General features: G+C 39.9%; 1 protein-coding gene across 2 annotated transcripts in view; it reads left to right on the plus strand.

Moving 5' to 3' along the window:
- The window catches only part of TENM1 (teneurin transmembrane protein 1), a 735,522-nt gene that overhangs the window by 604,217 nt on the left and 106,804 nt on the right, over positions 1-24,501 (plus strand). For both annotated transcript variants that reach the window (XM_036880853.2, XM_036880855.2), the window contains exons 21-23: positions 7,418-7,561; positions 14,087-14,336; positions 21,425-21,445. In XM_036880853.2, the coding sequence (XP_036736748.2) occupies positions 7,418-7,561; positions 14,087-14,336; positions 21,425-21,445 (415 nt within the window). The remainder of the gene's footprint in view (positions 1-7,417; positions 7,562-14,086; positions 14,337-21,424; positions 21,446-24,501) is intronic.

Genomic DNA, 24,501 nt, shown 5'->3' on the forward strand with positions numbered 1-24,501 from the left:
TAATAATCTTTCATCATTTCTCTCCACTCATGAATTCATAATCGTTAACTGAGAGCAGGGCTCTTTTATCCATTCAGCTTTATAGGCATAGCACCAAGGATATGAGTTTTTCAAGGACCCGCAAAAATGTTTGCAACCTGAAAAATAAGTTTATTGGCACCAAAATATGAAAAGAAAGCCAGAAAATCAACATTATTAAGTGTTTAAATAAATGTCTGCAAAATGGAGCATTATGTCAGCCTGTCAACTGCAGTTTACTTTTCACGCTTACATATGAAACATGTTTAATGTGGGTTGTGGGGGTGTATCCATTTTAATATGTCCAGTAAGATGTGAGATAGGCTGTCCAAAACTAAGAGTGGCTAGAGCCTACCAGGGTTTTTAAATGATCCTGGTACTCTGCTAAACAAGTGGCCTGTGCAAATTTCAAATTGCTAGTCACACCCATTGCTAGATTGTGAAATCCGTTTGGTGAGTCAACCACTGTTTTGCTTTGTTTTGTTTTTAATGGAATGAAATGAAATAGAACAAAGGTGAACGGAATAGAAAATATTGGGATGTAAAGCTATTAACAGAATATTGTTTTGGAAAACTTTGTTTCAGTTATATGTGTGTGTAATCTCCCATGTGTATCCTGGGTCACAATTAAATGACTTTCAGAGAAGAATTTAAAAGCCAATGGGAAGATGACATAGTCAAGAGACAGGAAAACTGAATGATTTACCAAACTATATGACTTATTTTCCAAGTCAGCATTTATGACTGTTACTGCCTCTCAGTCCCCTCTACCAACCCATATCAGGGCATTGTGGAGATATTGCTTCCAGATTGGGGGACCATGTAATTTATCATTCAAACCAAGATAATTTTGAGAGTAAAAGGGAAATGCTGTTAATAATTACAGCAAGATATAATTACAACCATGTAACTGGGTACTGATTTTCGCCAACCAGGTTACATAGTACTTCTATTTTAAGGCTATCCCTAGCTTCCAATCCTTATCTCTTTAATTCAGAGCAAATAAAAGGTTATTTATTTAGCACTTTAAATTTTGTGTGCCTTTCCCTTAATAGCTGTAATCTAACATAGTGGGAAAAAGTGCTTGCTTATGAGTCCCTGGGTTTGAGGTCTGCTTCTGCCATTTACTTGCCAGATGACCTTGGACTAGTCACTATACCTCTCTGAGTCAATCATCTTAGCCATCAAATGGCAGTAAATATATCTTCCTCGTGAGTTTTTGTGAGCATTCAAATTAGGTAATACACACAAAAATGCATTTAACTGTTAGGTGTTTCAAAAATGTAAGGCAATCATGTTTTTGTGGTAATTATTAAGGAGGCCATGGATGAAAGTTCCAGAAGATTGATAATCCTTAAGGATATGGCCTTGCTCATGTGACCAATGATCTTGCCCTGTGTAACATCCACTGTATGTGCAGTTTTAGCAGATGGCCTGCTTGACACACAGAGCAGCTCAGTGAATGCTTGCTGAGTCCTTAAACAGCAGCACCTTTCTTTCCATTACAATATTGTCTCTGTTTGACTCAATCACATCATTTCAAAGGATAACTAGTCCATTTCAAAGTGAATCTACTTCCTAAAATCTCACCAAAGAAAAATGCCTAAATGTGGCTAGAAGAGTCTGATCTTTTGTTTGGTTTTGTACCGGGAGGAGGAAGGAATTGTTGTTCACTTGTGTTTGATGCACTAGAGACAAAGTCACTCTGTAGCCCCCGTGACCTTATTTCAATCGCCCAAGGATAATAAGCCTCAAAGCTTTGCACACATACTGCTTTGTCTGCCTACAGTGCTGTTCCCTATACTTTATGAGATAAAGCCCTTCTGCATAAGGAGGCTTTTCCTTACGTCCCCGTTTCAACTTAAATTCCCTTGTTACACTCTAATACCCTGCATTTCCCCATCATTACACTGCTCGCAATGTGTGGGGGGTGGGGGGGGGGTTGTGGGTGTGTGGGTGACCTGGTTTCTCATTATATTTGTTCACCACTCTAGAATGTACACTCCCATGGCAGGTGGGAGGTGCTGGCTTGTTCTGTCTTGTTCATCCTCATATGCCCAGTGCCTGACAACAGGAGGTACCCATTAAATACCTCCGATTTGTTCAGTGAGTGAACCAACAAATGAAAAAGGACAGAGGCTGACGCTGACCCCTTAGCCTTGCCTACATAATGGGATGTGGGTCTGCCATGGGAGAGGAGGGCAGAGCCCCAGGACACAAAGACACTCACCAATATGACTGTGAGCCAGGACATCACCTTGCCTTCGGTGGCACATAGGTCATCAGATTGGCTTTTATGCGGTGAGGCTCAGACAAAGCAGCCAGAGAAAAAATAAATCTCCTATTAGGTTTCAGTATACAGGACCTCTTGGGGGAAGTGCTGAGTGGCCACCAGACCCCTAGATGGTTGGTACTTTTCCCACCTGTTGTTTCTCTTCAGCCGATGACCTCACTTTTTGCACTATCATGTTTAAACCTTATTTCGGTACACTGGGATGGTACAGAGCCTAAGTGTTACCAAAACAAATCCAATGATTCATTAAAAAGATCATACATCATCACCAAATAGTTTATTTAGGACTGCAAAGATGGTTCAATGTGAGGAAATCTATTGCTATAATTTACCACCTTAATAGGGTAAAAGAGAAAACTGTGTGAATATCTCTGTAAGTACTGGAAAGGCACCTGATGAAAATTCATCCCCTGATTCTGACACTCTCGGTAAGCCAGGAATAATAGATAAAGAAAGCATTCCGGGCCACTGGGCAATGTGTCAAACTGACAAACCTCTGGGGTCATCGTATCCTATGATAAATCACTAGAGAATGGAAAAGGCAGAAGTTCTGGGAGCAGGTACCTGTTCTCAGTTGGCAGCATTTTATAGAAGTAGTCATAGTCCGTTGTTTCCATGACCTCATTTGGTTCCTTGGGTCTCTGTCTGTTGTTGCTGTGGTTATTGTTTTGCATTAACTACCATTTTGAAAGAATGGGAACTATGTACTGTTCTATTTAAAGATTCCTTTTGGATAAGAAGATTTTGATCTTTTTGTCAGTTACCTTTTAAATGTCATGAGATTATTTTTCTGTGTTTGTTGAATTGATGAAGTAACATGTAAACTTCTCACAGTCACTATCAGACCACTCTTAATTATATATTGCCTTCATAAATGCAACCATTATGAATTCTGAAGCCTTAGCCTGAAGCTGTTGAAAATCATCTGCTTAATCTTGTTGTATTTTGCACATCAGCTTCATTGCATGGCCTCTTTACCTTGGCTACCTCATGTCAATCTCCTATCCCAGCCCTTATAGACAAATGTGACAATCAGTAAATTCGGCATCAGGGGCACTGTGGCCCTAAGCCTTCTTGCAATCCCCACACCATACAAATGCTGCTGCTCTGGTAAGTAGAATGGGCATTTAGTTGTTTTTCCAATGTCAAATAGCTTTGGGAGAGCGAGCTGCAGTCTTCATAACCCAGTGTACTACAGTTTTCTTTATCAGCAAGTGTACTATCTGTATGGTGACTAACTGAAGTGAGAGGTGCAATCCTGTGACCAAAGGACAGAGCCCTCTGCAAAACTACCAAGCCTGTCCTGACAATGACTCTTGTTTAAGGAGTATCCCATTAATACCTCTGTGTGGAGGTAAAGGAGGCAACAGAGGAAGGCAGAAACCCAGACGGAATTCAGAGGGTCACAGGGGAGGCAGTCACACAGTTCAGAGAAAGTATTCTGCCATATTAATGGCTCTTTCTCAACTGCCTTCCCAGGATAATCACACCAGCATGGAACCACTCTGCCAGCCCCTGGGAAATGTAGTCCTCATTCCCCACCTATCTCTATTCACTGCAGACTAGTCTGTCTTCTGCAGCACCTCTGAAATGTTAAGGAATAATTTTTTTCCTTCCCATACACTGTTTTTCCAAGTCCCCACTCCAGAGCACCAGAGGCTGAATCCACAGCCTATATACACTGTGCTGATCAGGTGCGGTACGTTGATGATCAGGTGTGATAGGCAACAGGCTGCCTGGGAAATGGTAGCAGTCTCCTCTGCTTATTTAGCTGAGACTCAGTTGTCACAGTCCCAGGCAGAGTGTAATGTCAGGGCTGAGCATTTGCAGTGCCAGCCCCTGAGTAGCCCTTTTCCCCCCACACTTAATTCTCTGGAAACAAGTAGGCCTGTAGTACATTACTGTCTGCTTCCGTGAAAGGAAGTCTAAGATTGGCTGCTGCTGTATTTGCCAGTTCCTTGTGTGTTTGGAGAGCAGCTCAGCTCTGTGGAGTGAAACGTCTGCCTTCCCATAAGCTGACTGCAAGTTCCAGGATGATGTTAACGTGGGCTGCTGTCAGAAAGAAACCTTGCCTTGTTACTCGGAGCAAGGAGCCACATACAAAAATACGTCGACACACAGTCATTCTCATTAAAGTCAGTTGGAATTTTGGACAAGTCTTAAGTATAAATTATGACTTTATTGGCTTGTAAATCTTTCTCCAGAGAAAGTGAATGTAATAAAAATTAGAGGGAACTTATGAAGTGGTTGCCTTGTTGCTATATGCTATGACTAGGGGGAAAAGTCATATAATTGTGGGCTTTGCAGCCAATGCACTTTTTTGTTGTGGATTGGAGAGCAATTCAGAGAGCAGATAGGAGGAGGTGAAAAGAGAAGGTCTCATTACCATTGCACTGAGAACTCTTAAATTGATACTTTATATAAGCACTTCCTGCCACAGAGTTGGGGGATCTTTTAACTGTTACTGACAGGGAAAAAACAGGCTCTAATCCACCATCAGAGGTCACCAGGGCACACTACTTATTTGCAAAACTGCATAATCACCTTCAGGAGAAGGGATTCTAGGGGGAGCTCACCAGGCTAACAGTATACATAAAGGCATATCCTGGCAATGGTACGGAGGGAGATGATGGCTTTAAGAGACCTTATAATCACTATCATCTTGATTACTCATTAATCAAGACTTTTAAATGTTGGCAAGAGAAGCAGAAACTGTGTTATTCCACCCACCCACGTGACCCTAAGTGTGCTTTTCGCCACCTGATTTTTCCAACATTAATTTAGAATCCCCTTTGGTTTTGGGGTTTGATACCCAGCTTGAACTGATTGAGTACAGCTGTGAAAGAACGCACTTTGGAATCATAGAGTGTTAGTGCTAAAGGGGTGTTATAAGAATTATCTGGTACAGAAGTCTTTGATCCGAGATCTTTATTTGGACTTTAGGAGGCCAGTGAACCCCCTAAAATTACATACAGAATTCCGTGGGCATAGGCATTTTTTTAGGAAGAAGATCCATAACTTTTATCAAATTCATAATAACAAGTTCCCTGACCCAAAAGGGTCTATTTGGGTCTCAATTCTAGTCCATCTGTCCCTCCACCCCACCCCCACTTCATTACCAATGAAGAACATGACTCTCAAAGATGGAGAATAATTTGCCTGATACCACACAGCTATTTAATGGCAGGCCCAAGAGCAGAAGATTTTTCTGACCCTAGGTCTAAAACCCCCTCTTTCTATAATATCAGGGTTTTTTCAGCAAGTGTGGGGCCTATGGTAAGATAACAAGGAGATTGTGGTGCAGCAAGGACTTGTGCCATGAGTGTCATGTGAACTACATTACCTTTGAGATCACTGAAATTCTGCGTTTCCATCACAACCTTAATAGAGAATAGCACTGATACCCATGACCCCAAACTAATTTCCATTTGGAAATTATTTCCATTTTATGATTAGTCTTCCCTGCTCCCCATTGATCTCCCTTGCTAATAATGCTTGGTTAGAGCTAATGCTAAAATGAGTTTGTATTCCATGAGTCTTTGGCAGCTGATGGCAGGGTGGAGGGCATCCCCATCAGGACCAGCTACATAATTTGCAGGGCCCAGTGTTAAATGAAAATACAGAGCCTCTTGTTAAAAAATGATTAAGAATTTCAAGGCAGTGACAGCAGAGCATTAAAACAAAGTGTGGGGCCCTTCTAAGCATGGGCCCCTGTGTGACTGCACAGGCCACACACCCTTAAGGATGGCCCTGATTCCTATTAAAGCTTCAGTAACACAGGAGACAAAGAGAAGCCAGCCTGTGATTTAAAATTGGCCACAGATGATCCACAAAGTTATAGAGTTGTATATTCATAATCATAAGAACTTTTTGGCTTCTCAGTGCGTGTGCACTCACACACACACAAGCACATAAATCAGTTTGACTACAATTGCGATCATTTCCCTTCACCCAATGCCAAAATCCAAAACCAGTTTGCTTTAATTTTTCATCACAGGACTTTTTGTACTGGCATTGTTTAAGCACATGTTTTCATTACCAGTTTTCGGAACCAAATGGCAAAAGAAGAGATGAGTTCTCCGGGGCCATCTAAAGAGTCAGGTAGAGGCAGGTACCCAAAAGTATTGGCAGATGACTCACTGGGGATATTTTCAGCTGCCAGAAAGGGGGAAAGCAGTTTTGGGGTGTGCAGTATAATGAGCCAGTCCTCTCAGGCTTGGAACATTATCAGGACAGAAAACATGGTAGATTCCAGGACCAGAAATCTGGGGTCCCAATAAATAAGCAGGCTTACCAACTGAGAAAATGGCTGGTACCTGGTGCATTTGAGCTATACATATTGCAGCAGAGCAGGGGCACCCACCACCGCACTCTGCACTTCCCATTTTAGTGGCATACCAGGGTTCCAAGTTTAATGCACAACATCTGTGCTTTGTAAGAGCTGAAGCCAAATGTTGGGTGATGTCCCATTGGTTAGCTAAACACAGAAACCAAAATATAATGTTCACAAGGTGGAATTTGCACTTGCAGTGCTGTAAGCAAACTCAAGACTTCTCAGCAAACTGAAGGCTGGTTAGCACAGAAAATATAAATTGGGCAAATCAATTTTTCTTAGTCTCATGTGTAGTCAGTTGTCGTGTAAGTGACCCCGTACTCCAAAGCCAGCTTCCTAAGTGCATTTTGCACTCTGGAGAGAGAAGAAACCAGCCGTCCCTGCACTTATCCTACAAAGGTAAAGAAAGAAATTCTATCACCACAGCTTAAGCCGTTGGAGAGCTTATTTCTTCAGCTTTATAACACAGCCTCCAACTGAAAAGCCTACACTAAAGCTGAATGTCCATAAACAGATGGTACATACCTAATGACACCACTCGTTCCCTCACTCGTTCATGTCTTTCCCTAATATGCACTGACAGATTGCGTTTGGATACCCAGTGCCAGGCTAGGTGCTATCCTGTATGTTCCGGGTGAAAGGCCTTCGCAGTCCAATTTCAACACAAATCAGAATTCAGTAGCAAATGCAGCATCCACAGAATCATCGAGCAGTGTAAAAGTGAAGCTAATGCTTGCACATTTTCTAATGTGTTATTAACTCTTTGTTTACAGTATCTGTGGGATACGAATATGAAACATGCCCTGACTTTATTCTTTGGGAGAAAAGGACAGTCATCTTACAAGGTTTTGAGATGGATGCTTCTAACCTAGGAGGCTGGTCACTGAATAAGCATCATGTTTTGAATCCTCAAAATGGTAAGCCGCTTTTTGAATATTTGTTATTACTGTTTTCCTAATGCACTAGGTAGATAGATAGCTATGTATATCATACTTATTCATTGCAGAAATTTTGGAAAAGTACAAGGAAAAAACTACCTATAAGTCCACTACCTAGAGATGACCATGTTAGTATATTTCTTTTTAAATACAGTAATCTGATTTCAAATTAGTGCTAGTGTTAGACCCAAATCAGAATTCAATAGCAAATGCAATATTCACAGAATTATCAACCAGTATGAAAATGAAGCAGGTTAGACCTCCTTATCACAAAGTTAAATAAAGCTGGGTTTTAAAGAATCATCTACCATTATTGCTCTGTTGCAGTGATTAACCAGTTTATCTGACATTGTAACCAAGTTTTAAAAAGTGGAATAGTAATTGCCATATTTTATATAATCCAAGACACCATCAATTAAAAGTACACCTTTATTTTATGGACAATGCTACCAATTAATCTATGACACACATTGATTGTAAGATCCATACTTATTTCAGAGATGTTAAAATGTGAAGCAATATGTGTGCCTTAGAATTAAAGAATCATCTACCCATGTGATGAAATTTTCAAAGGGCTTCAGTGAACTCTGTCCCATTTTAAGCACAACCCTGTAATGTTAACCCCATTTAAAAGACCAAGGATCAGAGGCTTAGATAGTTATGTAAGTTTGATGATGTTGTACAGGTAGTAAGTGTCTAGAGCTCTTTGTCTCCACCACAGTTGTTTATCCACATAAACGAGTAAGAAGCTAGGAATAGAGTAAAGGGACAGTTAAGGTAAAAGAGAAGAGGTAGGAGGAAGAGGTTAATGAACGAATCTGGGGAAAGAGTGCAGCCTGGACTTGACTTAGCTTTAAGTCTCCAAAGTCTTGAATTGAGGAAAAAAAGAAGAGGCAGTGAGAATCAAGGCCCTCTCACCTTCAATCTTTTCCTTCTTTTGACCACTTCTGTTGTCACTTCCTCCTAGTTTATAATTTAAATGTCAAATAAAGGGATTATATGTGGCCCTTGAGCCCATGTGTCTCTCAGACAGACTGATTTTGCTACCTTGGTTATAAATGCTTCATCCAAGTTCCTCCACTTCCTTCTGCATGGTACTGGAAAACCCATCATTGGTGTTTCCATCCAGCTTTCATTAGAATGTCCACTGGCAAGTTTTCACTGTAAAATCATACCCCTTATCCTCTGAGGCAGATTCTGTGCATCCTTTAATAGAACACATACTTTGGGTTTTTTCTGTAGGACTGGGAGTGTGAATGTGTTGAGGCAGTCACACTCTTCCATCCAGGCATCCTTGAGTCCTTCATGAAACAGCTGGCTAAGGTCGCATTCTCTGACCAAGGCTAAGAGATCCATTTTATAATCACACCTATGGTCTTACTTCATTGCACCATAGTTGAATCAGCCTAGCCAACTAGCCACACAGGCTGGGAAATTTTGATTGGCAAAGAAAGCTAACCAGGTTTGTTTCCACCGTGGACTGAGACTAACTGCCATAGTTCGATAGTGTGGGATCCTAAAGGTGAATGAGTCCATTGCTGTGTGCCCCCGTTATACCTCCTTCTACTCTTTCAAAGAATAGAAATTCCATTTCAAATTGTCTATTTTTTTAAGAGCCAAGATGCAGGTGCTGATATAAAATGTCAACTTTTTTTCTGTTGTCAAAAGGAGAATCACAGTTTTAAAAGTACAAAAACGAAAGGGCAGATGCCACTTATTAAATTATTAGGTTTTTTGTTTTGATTTGAAAGAGTTTGACATTTTAAGCAGCCGTTTCTTTTCCACTCACTTTTATTGGCTTATATGGATTGTCTCTTTCAAATGCCCGTCATTGACATTAAACACAAAGTGGGAAATGACCTCAATCGAGCCAGCCCCCAGCTGTGTGTTCCCAGTCCTGTATCCTCTTACCATTTGCTTCACACAGGCTTAAAAATTCAGAACAGAGGGGAGCCATTCAGAAAGTTGGCTTTGGGGACCCCCCGATTTCCACAAATGTCTTCTCTCCACCCATAATTGGCCAATAATTCATTTTTAGGTAATAGGTACCAAGCTATGTCTAAGAATCTTTCTAAAAGCTTTATTGAAGTATAATTTATACACCATAAAATTCACCCAGTTGAAGTGTGCACATCAGTGGATTTTAGTAAATTGTATAGGTGTGCAACCATCACCACAACACAGTTTTAGAATATTTTTATCACTCTCAAAAGATCCCTTGTGCTTACCCCAGCCCTACTCAATCTACTTTCTGTCTCTTTCTGAGAAGTTTATTCTGAGAAGGAAACCCTACTTTACAAGGGTTTTTTTAGGTGTGATTGACATAAATAAAGTGTATAGCTTGTTAATTTCACACAGGTGAAATCATCGCCACAGTCAAGCTACTGACATTGTCCAGCACTCTTTTTAAAGAAACAAGTTGTTTTTTTTTTTTAAAGGAACATTTGTTCAGGTTATCGTCTCATTTGTAGGCACATTGTATTTCTAGCCAAGAACTTGTCGCACTTTCCAGGAAACCAATCTGAAGCCATCTCTGCCACTGCCTTTCAGCCTGACCTTGGACACGAACTCCTCTCTTGGGAGGTTTTCAGAGTCGAAATCTCACCCACAAAGGCAGTTTTAGAGGCAAGAATGATAAGTGTGAAAGAGTAGCTTTGGGAAGACCAATTTAGAAAGCAATGCTCTTTTCCCCTCAGGTCAGACAGTCTTTTCTGACTGATTAAGGCAAAGACATCTTTCCAAATTTCCCTGCTCCACTTCTTTCTGGAAAACGCCTAACTCTTTAGGTACCCCACTTTCGTGATCTGAGACAGATAGCAGATTAGAAACACGAATCTATCTTCCCCCAATTTCCTCTCACTGGTTAAAAAGACACCTGCAATTAGATTGAATGTCTGCTGCCATTCAATTCTTCCATTTTTCTTTGGCTCCAAAATCATTATGCAGGGGGTACTTTCTAGTAGGCAGTGTTTTCAGACTGTTTGTCATTTAAGTTGCAGCAATTGTATTTACCTGATGACTAACCACTGGTGGTAGAGACTTGTTTCTAAATATTATGCCTGATGTATAGAGAGATAGCACCAGAAATTTGTGTTTTTCAAGATCATGCCTTCCAATTATATCTGCTTAGTTGACAACGAGAGTGCATATTCATTCATTTTAAGATAAATCAGCTCTTTAAAATTATGAGAAATAAAAATGTGTACATGAACCGTCTATTACAGGGTTAAGCTGTTTGTTGTAGCATATTGTTATAGGGAACCTGTCCCCCAGGGTGTCTTGCCAGTTGAGTGTTAAAAATTATTAGAAAGAGCAATCCAGGGTGCTAATTGGGTATTGTCATCTGTCTGAAAATGGTTGGAGAATTTCCTTTAACTTAGCTCCAAAAGAGGCCAATAGTTTGTGGACAGACGGTTTTACTGGGAGGGGAAGTATATTTCCATTGATCATACTGGCATATCTCCCAGTTTCTGCTTCTATCCTCTCAGTCAAGTCCTAAGAGAAATATGTATTGTGTCCCTTATTGTTCACAAGTCTGAAAAATGGTTTTTTCTCTGGAATCAGCATAAAGCACCACCCACTGGCTTCCAAGGAGAATTTTTATTTCAGACTTTTTTATAAGCTTCAAAAGAAGTTCTGAGCAAGGTAACAGGAAGGGATGAGTAGTGTGTTTAAAAGTATGCTTAACTTATTACACTACAGACTTGGCTTTTTGGCAGAGAAACAGAAAACTAAGAAACAGAAAATGTGCAGTAAGTCCCCCATTCAGTGGGGTTTCTTTGTTAACTATAAACAAGACACCCAATCCCTAGCAGGAAGTTGGCCTCCTTATAAATAATGTGTGTTATCCTACGATCATTTGATTCTGTTTCCAAAATGAGCATGTGTGGCAGAATAAACTGGAAGCGAGGCAGCCGTAATTGATCAAGATTTCCAGAAACATAAACAAAATAATTTTCAAAGCAACCTTTTGCAGAAGAATTGGTGTTAAATCATTGTTGCTAGATGGTATGCCTTGGTTCTATGTAATGGAAGGTTAAACAGATTCTTGAAACAACAAAAACACCCTTCAAAATGATCTATTTTTCCAGGGCAATACAAAAGGGGTTTGCCCATTTTTGTTTTGATTGCTTCAGCTTTAAACAGGAATGGTAATTTCAGTACACGGGCACTTTAGTACCTTGCATCGAAGCGAGACATCAATTGTTGAGATGTAATCAGAAAGTACATTGCCTTATGTTTTATTTCCTTTAATCATTCTTCTTCTTTGATGGAGTGCTGAGCTTTCTAATAGAAAAGGGGAGTTTTAGAATTGCAGGCCTAGAAGAATGGTTTAGAATAGCCATCTTTAGTTTTTAAATTGCCAGGAGCCAGGTAATAACATGTCATTTTGAAGGTAATTGTTAACTATACTGTTATATTGATATTAAAAACATGGAGATCTACCTGTGAAAAGAGATGTTAATAGCAAATCTCGTATTTCCAAGCCAATAATTGGAAATATTTTTGAATGATAGACCTTACAGTGAATTTGTGAAATACTGGCAAGCTAAACAGTTGGTTTCCTCATTTATTAGAGAACATATCAGAGTCTCATTGGTAGGATATTCTGTTAGTGATTGTCAGGAGATTTCTTTGACGATGCTGTGCAACTGTCAATGCAGTTCTCATTCACTTCCTCCCAATTCAGTTAAACTGCAGTGTTGATCACACTGTAGCTACGTGTTTTTTGGGAAATGAAATTTAGTCCTATTAATCTTACTTAATTAACTATTCTAAATTGTAATAATGTTTTTTACTGCCTAATAAAGTTATTAATAAAATTAATAAGAAAGTAGTGAGTGCCAAGATATCTCATGGTTCTGCAGTAAAAGAGCAATTTGTTGGGGCTGAAACTCGTATCTGCTCCTGCAGATCATATGTTGATAAACTAGCCAGAAATCACCTTCGGAGGGAAAGCAAAACTACTTAGATTTGAAATCCAAAGGGTATATGATGTATGGGATTTCTGTTTCCTGGAAGACCCCCCCCCCTTCTAAGTACATATTTGGTGCCATGGTATTGTGCGTGTTTTACCCTCTTATCTGATTTTACCAGCAATGTTCCTATGTCAAGGTGATCAGTAATTTTTGTTGTAGCACTGTGGGACTAAAAGTTGGAAGAAAACTGAGGAAGACACTTCAGGAAGTGCTTAGAGAGTCACAGACAGTTTGGGTAGATAGACAGCAGGGGTCGTGGGAGGAAAAAATGAGAGTGTACAGGATGACTGTACATTGGCACGCCTTCTCACAGCATGGATGTTTTACCTGCCCAGTCTCACTCTGGGCAAACTGGAGCACAGCAGTCCTTGTTCCTTGGACTTTCTGCCCAGGCTCAGCAGGTTTGCAAAATCATTGGGGTTTGGACAAGGAAACTGCGAGAGACTTAAAGTTGTTTTCAACATTTACTGAGCACTTATAATGATTTGGCCACAGGGATTGGCACTAAAATGCATAAGGAATAAAGCAGTAGTGGTAGGAATGGAGTTGACGAAACCAGTTCAGATATTTTAGGAGTTAGACTCAGTGGGGTTTTAGTAATAAATTAGGTTTAGAGAGTGAGAAGAAGAGGCACAGTGATGCCCACATTTCCAGCTTGGGTAAATAACATGCATGTTGATAGGGTTTGTAAGAGGAGTAAGGAGCACAGGCAGAAGAACAGGGTTTGCTGGGGATGCAGAAAGACAATGAGTTCAAGTTGAAACTGGTTGACTTCGAGGTGTGTGTGGGATATCCGAGTAAAGCAACCTAGTAGGAAATTGCATGTCAGGGGAGAAGTCTGGACAGGAGAAAGTTTCAGAATGCAGAGATGGAAGTTAAAGCTGTGAGAAGGGATGAGATTGCCCAAAGAAAATGGCTGCACAGTATTTTCCAGCATTTTCAGAAGTCAGTATCTCTATTTCCTGCACTGATGATAGTGAGATATGGTCCAAAAGAGTGGAAAATTCAAGTCTCTTTCTTATATCTTTGAAATGCGTACTAGCACTATGATTCTTTTCTTTTCACAGAAATAGATTACCTTCCTGCTGGTGTTTTACTAAGGTTAATATTAAAATTGACTGATACTCCCTTTTCAGGAAGCAGTTGTAGAGTGATGGTAATTTGAAGTCAGACAAGTGTGTGCCAGGCATCAGGAGAGTCAGCCAGAGATGAAAAATTAGCCACAGAAGCGAAGAGGAGATCATTTAGAGTTAGTTATCAAATGCTTTATTGGAGCACATAGAATCAGCTTGAAAGTGACCAGGTATATTGCCCCCTTTTGCAGATGGGCAAACTGAGGCAAAGCACTGTGTTACCTGTTTGGTGTGGCAATGCAGTTAAACCAAAACCAAGGGCAGTGTGCTTCATTCTTAAGTTCTCTGATGCCAGGCCCAAGCTCCTTCCTGCTTTGAACAAGGAGACAGAAATTAAAATGTCACTGTGTGGTAATGTCTTTTTAATTCTCTCTTTTTTTTCTGGGATCTAGGAATTATACATAAAGGGAATGGAGAAAATATGTTCATTTCCCAGCAGCCCCCAGTCATAGCAACCATGATGGGTAACGGACACCAACGGAGTGTCGCCTGCACTAACTGCAACGGCCCCGCCCGCAACAACAAACTCTTCGCTCCTGTTGCTTTAGCTGCAGGCCCCGACGGTAGCGTGTATGTTGGCGACTTCAATTTTGTAAGGCGAATATTTCCCTCGGGAAACTCCGTTAGTATTTTGGAATTAAGGTAAGGCTCCTCTGATCTCTGTTTGCTGAACGGATAAGGTAACAGCAAGAATGAGATAATACAAAGAGACAAAGCATGGTACAAGTAGCAGAAAATACACTTGCCCCCATTGTAGCACAGAGCTCAGATGCAGGCATAGGGACAAAGGATATATGTTGTCAACAGGCCCACCTCTGCCACTTGAAGGAACTTTTGAGCACTGCTTTGGAGAATCAGGAAGTGTTGACATCCCTGTACGTGTGGCCTTCCCTGTGTGCACTGCCGTCACTGACATGGATCTCAATACTTCCAAGTGCTCAGGTAAGTCACTCGGCCCCTGCTGGCCACTCGGAAAACTGATCAGAAAGATCTATTCCATTCTAACAGGTAGAGTTATTGCCAGATCCAAAAGGCTTAACTTTTTTTTTCTCCAGGCTCAATCTTTTGAAGTGGTAACTTCATAAAAAAGAAAATGCAAGTCTGTGTTTGCATGGCATGATAAGGAAGAAAGAACTAGTTTTTTACTCTTAAAAGCTCTATCCTACAGGGGAAAAGAATGATTAAAGCATTCCTCTTCAGATTTTTTTCCTTCTGTTCTAGGAATTTTCTTGAGCATACAATTTTGACACCTTTAGAAAGGAGCTCATACTTTTTGGTATATTCCATGTTCTGAAATTATACAAAGATTATAACCAAATGGGTGATAGTTTCATCGGCTTTATCTCTCCCTTTCTGATGCTCTAAGGTACAAATATATGCCCATTAAGGCCACTCAACATACATGAAAAGTCTTGGGTCACTTTCACTGAACTCTTATATGTTCACACAAGCCTGGAAATTTGAATACATAAAGATTCCTTGACATTTTTCAGATTCTTATGCTTGCTGTGGAATCTACCTCACTTTTCTCAGACTCGGTTAATCCTTCACACCTAGCTGGGGAAACCTAGTCCCAAGCCCCAATCCATTTTTCACATTAATTCACTCCAGTTTTAATACATTTCTTAATTATAATTGCAAATGCTGTCACAGAGAAGAAAGCTGTTAAGTCCCTTGGCTAATAAAAAAATAGACTGTAAAATTAAGATTTCATAAAGATAAAGTACATCTAGAGAGTCTAGACGGGTACTAATTCATACCACCCTGCCCTCATCAAGTGTTCATGTAGCTCAGGATGTCACACCTCACAGGGACTTGTCATTTCCAGCAGTATTTCTCTTTGGGCACCTACTTAGTGGAAAGTCAACAAGGAGGGCCAAGACAGGGGCATGCCTGGATTTGGAAGTGACTTATGCAACCTTCTGCATTGTTTTCAAAATCCTAGGGATGCTCTGTCTACGTGCATCTGAACATGGGTGCAGCATTGAACAACAATTCCTTCATCATCTGAATGTTTTATCAGGTAGATAGTGGCTGTCAGATAGAGACCTTGTCTTGCTGAAACCTTGCCTGTAGCTAACCCTGTAAAGCTAACTCCTCAAAGGAAAAGCCATAGGATTATCTTTAAGACCCAAAAAATATATGTAAGATAGTAATATTACTATAAAGAAAACCTAGCTAAGTTTAGTCCTTTCCTTTATAGTGTAAATGTAAATTTACCTAAGGTGGAGCAGTTGTCGTTCATTTATGAGATTCTATTTTGATCAAGAATCCTTAACAGTTGACAAATTTTGCATTTTAGTCCAAACTACCTTATGACCTTCAACACAAAGTTATTTGAAGAATAAACTAGAAAAACTCAGACCCTAATTGCAAAGCAATTTCTCCATATAAATAAAAATTCATTTCTGACAGCTTGAAGTATTGTCCAATCCCTCTGCTGGTTCTTACTCCACAACAGTTCTCTCCCATTGTCATGGCTCTTCAAACACACAGGCATGCACACACCCAGGCTCTCTCACATGGCCTGAGCCTCCTTTGCTGGCATCCTTTAAAACGGTTCTTCTTAACATTGTTTTTAAATTCTCAGACCCCTTTGATACTCTGTTGAAGTCCATGGGCCCTCTCCCCAGAAAGAAATACCTTCACACAAAATTGTACATGTGATTTCAGGGGTCACATATTTTCCCTCTCTCACTACATCCCCTGCCCTCCAGCAACCTACCCCTGTGGATGAAGCCCTTTCATAGACTCATGGTTAAGATTCCCTGCATTAGGTACAAGGAGAAAAAAAAAATTGTTCTTCCTTCTCTGCTCTAACTCTCCTGTGATTGGCCATCAGAGAAATAACCTGATGGAATATACATGATCATTTTGACCTAATTGATAGGCAACTCCCTAACTACTTGACTATAGTCAAAACCATCAAACCAGTTTATGTTAGCAAATAGTATCTGTCATGTTTACTCAGAATGTAATAGAGTTCTTATTAGATGCACTTTTTTTTCAAAGTATCTATATTGATCAGGAGCCTATATACTGTGTACATTGTCTCCTTCACATAAAATGGTCAATTTATATATTTACCTTATAACTTTTCCAGATTTAAACTTCTTGGAAGAAATAAGTAGGTATAATAAGGCTTTGCTATCTTAAGAACCATAGTGTTCATTGAATTCTACTGTATGTAGATAGAAACTTCATTTTGTACCATTTTTTGGTTAAAATCCATTAATTTAATTGCACACACAAACGCACACACACACACACTCCAGTGCATATTAGTCATTTTCTTTGGTTGAGTCATCTGTTTCCTTGGAAACAGAGACTAATACAGTCATTATGTTATTGCTTGCATTTAAAACTGTGAATGGAAGAGCAACATTGTCAATAGGTTATTACAGAAAGGGATCCTACATTTTCACTCTCTGTCAGGTTATTCATTACATAACTTAATTACTCTGTTCTTTACTTCCCTATCTATAAAACTGATTTCAAGTTACTATTGGAGCATCCTCTTACATGTCTTCAACAGTTCAACTTGTTTTATGATCCACAGATGTGTAGTTCTGAGCCCAAAGTTTGATGACATTTTGAGAGGACAGCCTGCTCCTAATGGATGCCCTTCAAGATTTCCTTCTTATCCATCCTCTTGTTCCACATTGGGCCACACTGAACAATTCCACATGCTCCTTGACATTTCAAAAATTGGAAAACTATATTTTTCTTACCTCAACTCTACTGATCCAAACTGTGCCCAACTGAGTTTCTTTCATCTGATATCAAAAATAATTTCATTTTCATTGCTTTCAAGTCATTTATTTCCTCTAGCTGGTCCCCCATTGGCTAAATGGAGAGGGTAAGGAAAAGTCAGTTAATTATTATCATTAACAATATACCAAGAGAAACAATATTATTTCATGTTATTTAAGTATATAGTGCCCTTTGCCTGTTTACTGCAGATTTCATCCTCACATACACATCTGCTTTCCAGTGGGAAATTGAGGTAAGATAATAAAGAAGGGAAGTTTATAAGATCATACAACTAAGCCTAGGGGATAGTTTAGGTCTAGGTGTGTATGGGTTTGCTTCTCGTGTGAAAATTTTAGACATACACACATACATATTTCGATAACACAAAAGTGTTATCACAGATTCATGAGCTTAGCATTAGAAGAGTTGATGGAGGTATCTGGTGTAACATAGTTGCCAACTACATCCCTGACAGTTGATCATCTGTACTTTGTCTGATCCCCTTGAATAACAGGAAACTTAAATACCTCTCTAGAACAGCCCACTGCACCTTCGGAGTGCTCTGTTGGAAAATTCTTCCTTATACTGAACCAAAATCTGCCTTCATGAAACATCCGCTCAGTAATAGTAAATGTTAGCATCTTGAAGCAGCACAGAATCCACTTTTCACAAGTGTGAGGACAAATATCATAGGTTCCTGAGCTTTCTCTTCTTTGGTCTAAACATCCCCAAGTCCTTCAACTCTTTCTCATCAATTATGACCTTATTTCTTTTTCCTCTGATTTTCAGTTTTCTAAGAATTTTCAGTTTTCTAAGACTAACAGGGGTAATTGTGTAGGTAAAAACAAGAGATACCATATCAAGTGCTCTGTAAGAACTCAAATATGAATATCCCCTTCCTTCCTCTCATCTTCTAATTTCACAAATCTTTTAGAAAACCTATTAAGCATAACTGGAAATGATTTATTCTTTATAAAAACTTCATGCTGTTCTTGTTCAAGATGCTGTTATGCTCCAGATATTTATTCTGTTCTTCCTTTAAAAATGAAAGAAAAAAAAATAAGAGCCTGACAAATGCTTCTTGGTACCTTGAGTAATTTGGACTTGACAAATGTCAATGTGATATGAAAATTTCCCTTGAGATTTTACTGTTTCTTTTACACTGACTAATTAATATTTCCTACGTTATTCCCAGGACTCAACTCCTGTCATTGACTGAGGGTTGAGTAGAACTGGAAAAGTACCCATTTAGGGGCAGTTAGCCTGCTAAGGGGCAATAGAACTTGTAGAGTACTCTGCTGAAGGCACAAAAAGAACTTGGACTTTGAGAGTTCTGAAAATATTTGAGAAATGACCAAGAGCCATCCTCTTGTCAGCAGCACTGGAGCTACAAATAGAGAAACACTACCTGTAGATGAAAAAGGTGGTTATCTCCCCAGTTTGATTTCATATATTAGCAGTGGCACTCACAGGCTCCGTCCACCTCACCCAAAAACATCTTCACTGGCCTTCCATAGTGTCCCAAATCTCCACTCTAAGAAAAATCCTTTCTTCTTTGAAGAAAGAATACCATGGAAAAACGAGCAGGAAGGGAAGTCCGTTCTTCGACATCACGTGTTTCTGGCTAGGTTTAAAGACGGAAGCTGAGAACAGCATGAAGAACAAATAAGGTGTGGCAGCTACCAAAGAGCCAGCCAGGCACTCGCATGATGCCACATCACTAGCCATCAACTCCAAAGCTGGCATGTCCTCTTCCTCCATCTCCCACCTCACAAAAGCATAAAAAGAATAAGTCAAGCATTATGCTAAATAAAAGAAGCCAGACACAAAAAGATATGTGTTGTATGGCTTCATTTATATAAACTGTCCAGAATAGGCAAATCCACAGAGACAGACAGCACATGAGCAGTTGACTAGGATTGAAGGACGGGGGGAATGGGGAGTGACCACTAATGGGTATGGAGTTTCTTCATGAAATGTTGAAAATGTTCTAGAATTGGATGATGGTGATGGTTGCACAACCTCCAAATGTCCTGAAAACTGCTGAATTGTACTTTTTAGAAGGGTGAATTTTATGGCATGTGAATTATATCTCAATAAATTTTTTAATTAAAAAAGAATAGATGGGCCTTTTAATCATCTTGATCCTGAGAAAAATCAAAGATCAACTTAAAGACCCTAGCATCAGGAGCATTGCCTGCTCTTTAAAGACTTGCAGTTCCACCCCTTCCTCCTCCTCACACATGTCAAGCTTCAAGTCAGTCAGTTGCCAGGTGGCGATGGCCACTGATGGGCCCAGGCACTTGTGAAGAGCTCACACACTGGCATCTCAACATGTAGTCGGTTGCTAGCTAGACAGCAGACGAACTTTGGGCATGGCTGATTTCTAAGTCCTCAACTAAAAGTAATCCTGAGACAGAACAAGATCAAACACTGGAAATAAATTCCATCATTTTCACTTCCTCCCTCTGTGACATTAATGAAGCTGTTCAGTATCATACAGGACATCTTTCCAAATTCACAGTGACATTATCGGCAGGATCAGAAGCAGCTGCAGGCAAGTCAAACCATGCCCCTCCCCACCCCGGGCCATCATTAAAGAAGTTCAAAACCCTTTGTAGCCAAACAAACAGTTCTGTACCATGAGAATCTGCTACAGATGAAACCATGTTTCAGGGAGATCCTTCTAGTATTTTCACAACTAAACTTCCTTTAGGATGATCAACCATGTAACAGTGACTAAAGCCAGCCTCAGGCACAGGTATCTGGTAATTTAAAGACCACAAAAAGAAGCAAGCATCTAGAGGCAGTCTCAAAGAGGTTCAAATGACCAAGGCCAGGTTTCTAATTAGAGCTCACTGTCCTGACCTTTTCACCTTTTGTCAGAACCAACCCTTTTGAGGCAGGCCAAGGAGATGGAAAAGCCAGCGGATCCTGACCTGTGGCCCAACTAGTAAAATCCCACAAAGGTTCTCCTTAAGAAGAGTTGAATCATTAGCAGCAGAGAGCTTCAAATAAAATCATTTTGTACTTTTTCTTCCTTCCTGACATTCTGAAGAATAAGTATATTTTCTCATTTAGATAAAAAGATTTGTTATCTTCATGCTTTTCAAAATGGCATAAAGGGCCAGGTTTAAAAGGATTTTAAAATTAAAATGACTATATTTCACAGATGATTATAGCCCTTTAATTCTGAGAAGATTTGACCCAAAGTCAGGCCTGTACACAGACTGTGCCCCCTGTGTGAGAAGCCCTATGCCAGGTCCCTGATGCCAGGCACATTCTGTCAGGACCTAAGAGAAAACCTTTTTACCTTCGATTTATTAAGGTTTTTAACATTGCTAAGTAATGTGCTAATGTGCACAAAGATGTCCCTGTCTTGTCTCCAAGATCATGTAAGTGGCTTAGGGCTAGATTTGGGATGCCTGTTGCCCACTAGACTTGATTAATGCACAATGATTTTGCATTTTGTTAAGGTGGCTTTCAAAACAGAGTCGAGAATGGTCAGACCCTTTGCAGTCGCTACTTCTTCAAACACTAGCCCAGTGGTTCTTAAACCTTATTCTGCATCAGAATTACCAGCTGAGTTTTTAAAAATAAACTTTCCAAGCCCCACTCCCACCTCGAGATTCTGAATCAGGACAACTGGGCAATGCCCCAGAGAATTGTACATGTGCAAGAACCCAAGTGATTCTGAAGAAGATGGTCCAGAGAGAACTTTTCGAAAAAAACTGCCTTAGAGCTCTGCCCACCCACTGAGCAGGATATTCAATTGCCTTGACACCATCATGGGAGGATAAGCCAGAAGGGACTGGGTCCACTTGGGCTTGCGCGTCTAAGTGATCCTCACAGAGTTGCTCTAATAGTCACAAGCTGAGTTAGGAATAGGTGTGCCTGGTGAGATTTGGCTTGTTGAATGATACTGATGACTCTCTATTTGCTTTTACTTGCTACTCATGGATTCCTTGTGCACCTAGAAACAGAGATACCAGACATAGGTAAGCAAATCACACGGGCGGCTGCCTCATAAGAAGCCACCTCTTAATAATGTACCAGCAGGGAAATTTTACTTCTTAAGTAATGTTAAAGACATAATGTGAAAGTGAATTTAGGAGTTACAACTCAGGTAAGTGTTTCCAAAAGAACGGCCCCGCTAAGTGGAGGATCAGATGGCATCAAAAAGAAAACAAGATACGTGGAAGCTGGCAGTTCAGCGCTTCATGGGAAAGCACAACCTTAAGTCTCATTATGTTCTCCTTAGGTGAGATCACAAAGGAGTCTGTAAGTCCAAACAGATGCGATGTTTTCAAATTGCAGGTGAAGAGAGAGGTAGTACAACAAAATCTTCCTAGATCCAGAAATATGATCTAGGATCTAGTTGATGAGTACACTAAGAGCCAGTGACCCTGATGGCCTTCTTGAAGAAGATTTTTCCTTTTTCCTTTTATGTGACCTTATGGTTTACTATTTCTTCCCACCAAAAAGAAAAAAACAGAAAAACTTTTAACTGACCATTTACCGGCAATAACACATAGTTCAGAAATTAATCACAATGAGTATTTCTATTCAATTTGTTTATGCATTACACTTGTCAAAACTGTTCTAAATTACCTGGAATTGCAAAGGAGAAAATTGAATTTGTTCACTTCCGAATGCCAATGGTCATCAAGATGGCACTGATGGGGTTTTTAATTTGGATTTCATTTGGGAGATGCCACTTCTAAATGATGTACACACGATCAGCCTTGCTACTTTGGCATAACTGATTCCTTAAGCAAATTAAGTCGGTTGTCAAATTGCTTACTGGTAAAGTGTTGCACAGTATTAATTATAAGCATTAATTGCCCGTTTAACAATCTATGTGATTTTAACTAGCATGAATGAAGTGATCTTTGCTAAGTTGAAGGGCATTGCTTAAATGTAAAACTAACCAGGAGGTGACAAGAAGTCTAACACTGAAGTTATAAAAGAAATCCTCACATATCTCAAATTGCAATGTGCATTTGGACACAAGGGATTAGAACAAATTGGAATGTAGTCCAGTGGCTTTTCTTCCTCAGGTATGGCATGTTTTCAGAAAGTAGAAAGAAACCAATCTCAAAAGAGCTAAAGTGCACTTGGAAAATGGCATGAAATGGCCAGAAATTACGTATCAGTATAGAAGACCTTCCTGACTGGTGGCTGTCAAGAAATTAACATTAATCAGATTTGAATTTGGTGTCTTTGGCTCTTCCATTTTCTAAAGGCCAGTGCACAAAGTTTGAGAACAGCCTAGCTGATCACAGTGGGATGTGTTGCTCAATTAGAAGAAGAAAGGAACAGTGATTTTTTTTTCTTGGCCACCTTCAGAACAAGAGTATTCTGCAGGTATTTTGCACAGTCACATGTGATCTAATCTAATCGTAGTCTAGGCATGGGCTTGTTAGTGACCCTGAGCAAGCTCTCTATGTGTCTGGGTTTCCCCAGCTGAGATTTGAGGAGAATGATAATTCTAACCTCCCTCAGAAGCACATTGGGGATATTCAATAATAAATGAATGTAATGCATTCCAAAGAGTGCTTCTGTGCGAATAACATTTCTCTTGAAAAAATAGCCTATGGACTTTTCCTAAACAAAATGTGATTAATCTGGCTAGGTTGAAACTTCCACAAACTGGCTACTAAGCTATTGGATGTTGTTTCAGGGGTTTGTGACCTCTTCTTTATTCTAGAAAGATTTAAGGGCACTGGAGAAATTTTCTTCTGAAGGCAAAAATTCAACTAAATATGTGAAAACTTTTACTCACACCCCTATTTAAGCAGTCTTGCTACAAAGATGCCTTGTCTGATATGACTACCAGATCAATTCTGGAGTCTGTTGGGGCCCTTTACGGTTTATTTACAGCAGCTGTCATGGTGGTTCCAGGGTGAAAGATGTCCCTGGAATCTACCGGATTTTCTTATTTGATGAAGGTAAGTAGAAAAAAATCAAGTATTCCAATTGGATCTGGTTTTTTTCTGATTAAAACTATAAACTGGGTCTCAAATCAGTATTTGCCAGCCTTTGCTATACCAGAAGTAAATATGCTTAGGGGGCAAACACAATTACAAATACAGTCAGGAACAGGCCAGTCTTTAAGTGCATCTCATTCTGATAATTTTCCTCTCCCTTCCATTTTGCTTGGCTAAGCATCCAAGTTAGTTTTGTGGCCTGCAGTTCAGATTAGTTCAGCATTTACTGAACATCAACCCTGTCAGACAGACACTCTGTTGGCACTGAGGGTAGAGATGAATGTGATTCCTGCCTGCAAAGAGCTCACAGTATAGTTGGAGAGAGAGATGTGTGAAAAATAAATAATGCTTACATCCTGCACTCAGATCTTGGTTTCTAAAACCATTCTCCAAAAAAGGTACCAGGGGTCCATGGAGAAATGGCTCATTCTAGTACTGGCGCAGGGATGATACACAATGAGCCTGGAGAGCATCTTGTAGTTCCAGAAAGTAAGACCTCAAAGAACCAAAACACTCCACATTGATGGGTGTGTGCCAGAGGGGCACACAGCCAACAAAAGAGCCCCCAGTGAATAAAGCTAAAACAACTTGAGCAACAGAATTAAGTAGCATTGGATTTTAATGCACTATATAAAACAAAAATCCATGAGTCCATACTGATATAAATAAATGATTGAATTTATAAATAAATGGAGAAGAGATAATGCTCTCATGCAGAAGGATTCCAAACAATTTCTGTAGATACTCCATGTTCAACAAGATGGAGTATAACTCCCTACTCCTTTAATGTTGCCTTTGTGGAGCAACTTCCTTCCAAAGAGTACAATATGGAAGTGGAAGAAACAGAGTAATTTTGCAGTGGAGAAGCATGACAAACACTACCTCAGCCATGCAATCAAGGTCAGCGTCAATAGTGCTTAAGTCACATCGATAGTATGTTCCCTTGATTTGATTTAATGAGAATGGCACTTTACCCCTGTGGTCTTCCTCCTGCAAACCTATACCCCTGTCTAACTATGAGGAAAAACATCAGACACTTTCCAGTAGAGCGCATTCTACAAAAT

This window comes from Manis pentadactyla, chromosome X (assembly GCF_030020395.1).
Source record: "Manis pentadactyla isolate mManPen7 chromosome X, mManPen7.hap1, whole genome shotgun sequence".
NCBI classification, from domain to species: domain Eukaryota; kingdom Metazoa; phylum Chordata; class Mammalia; order Pholidota; family Manidae; genus Manis; species Manis pentadactyla.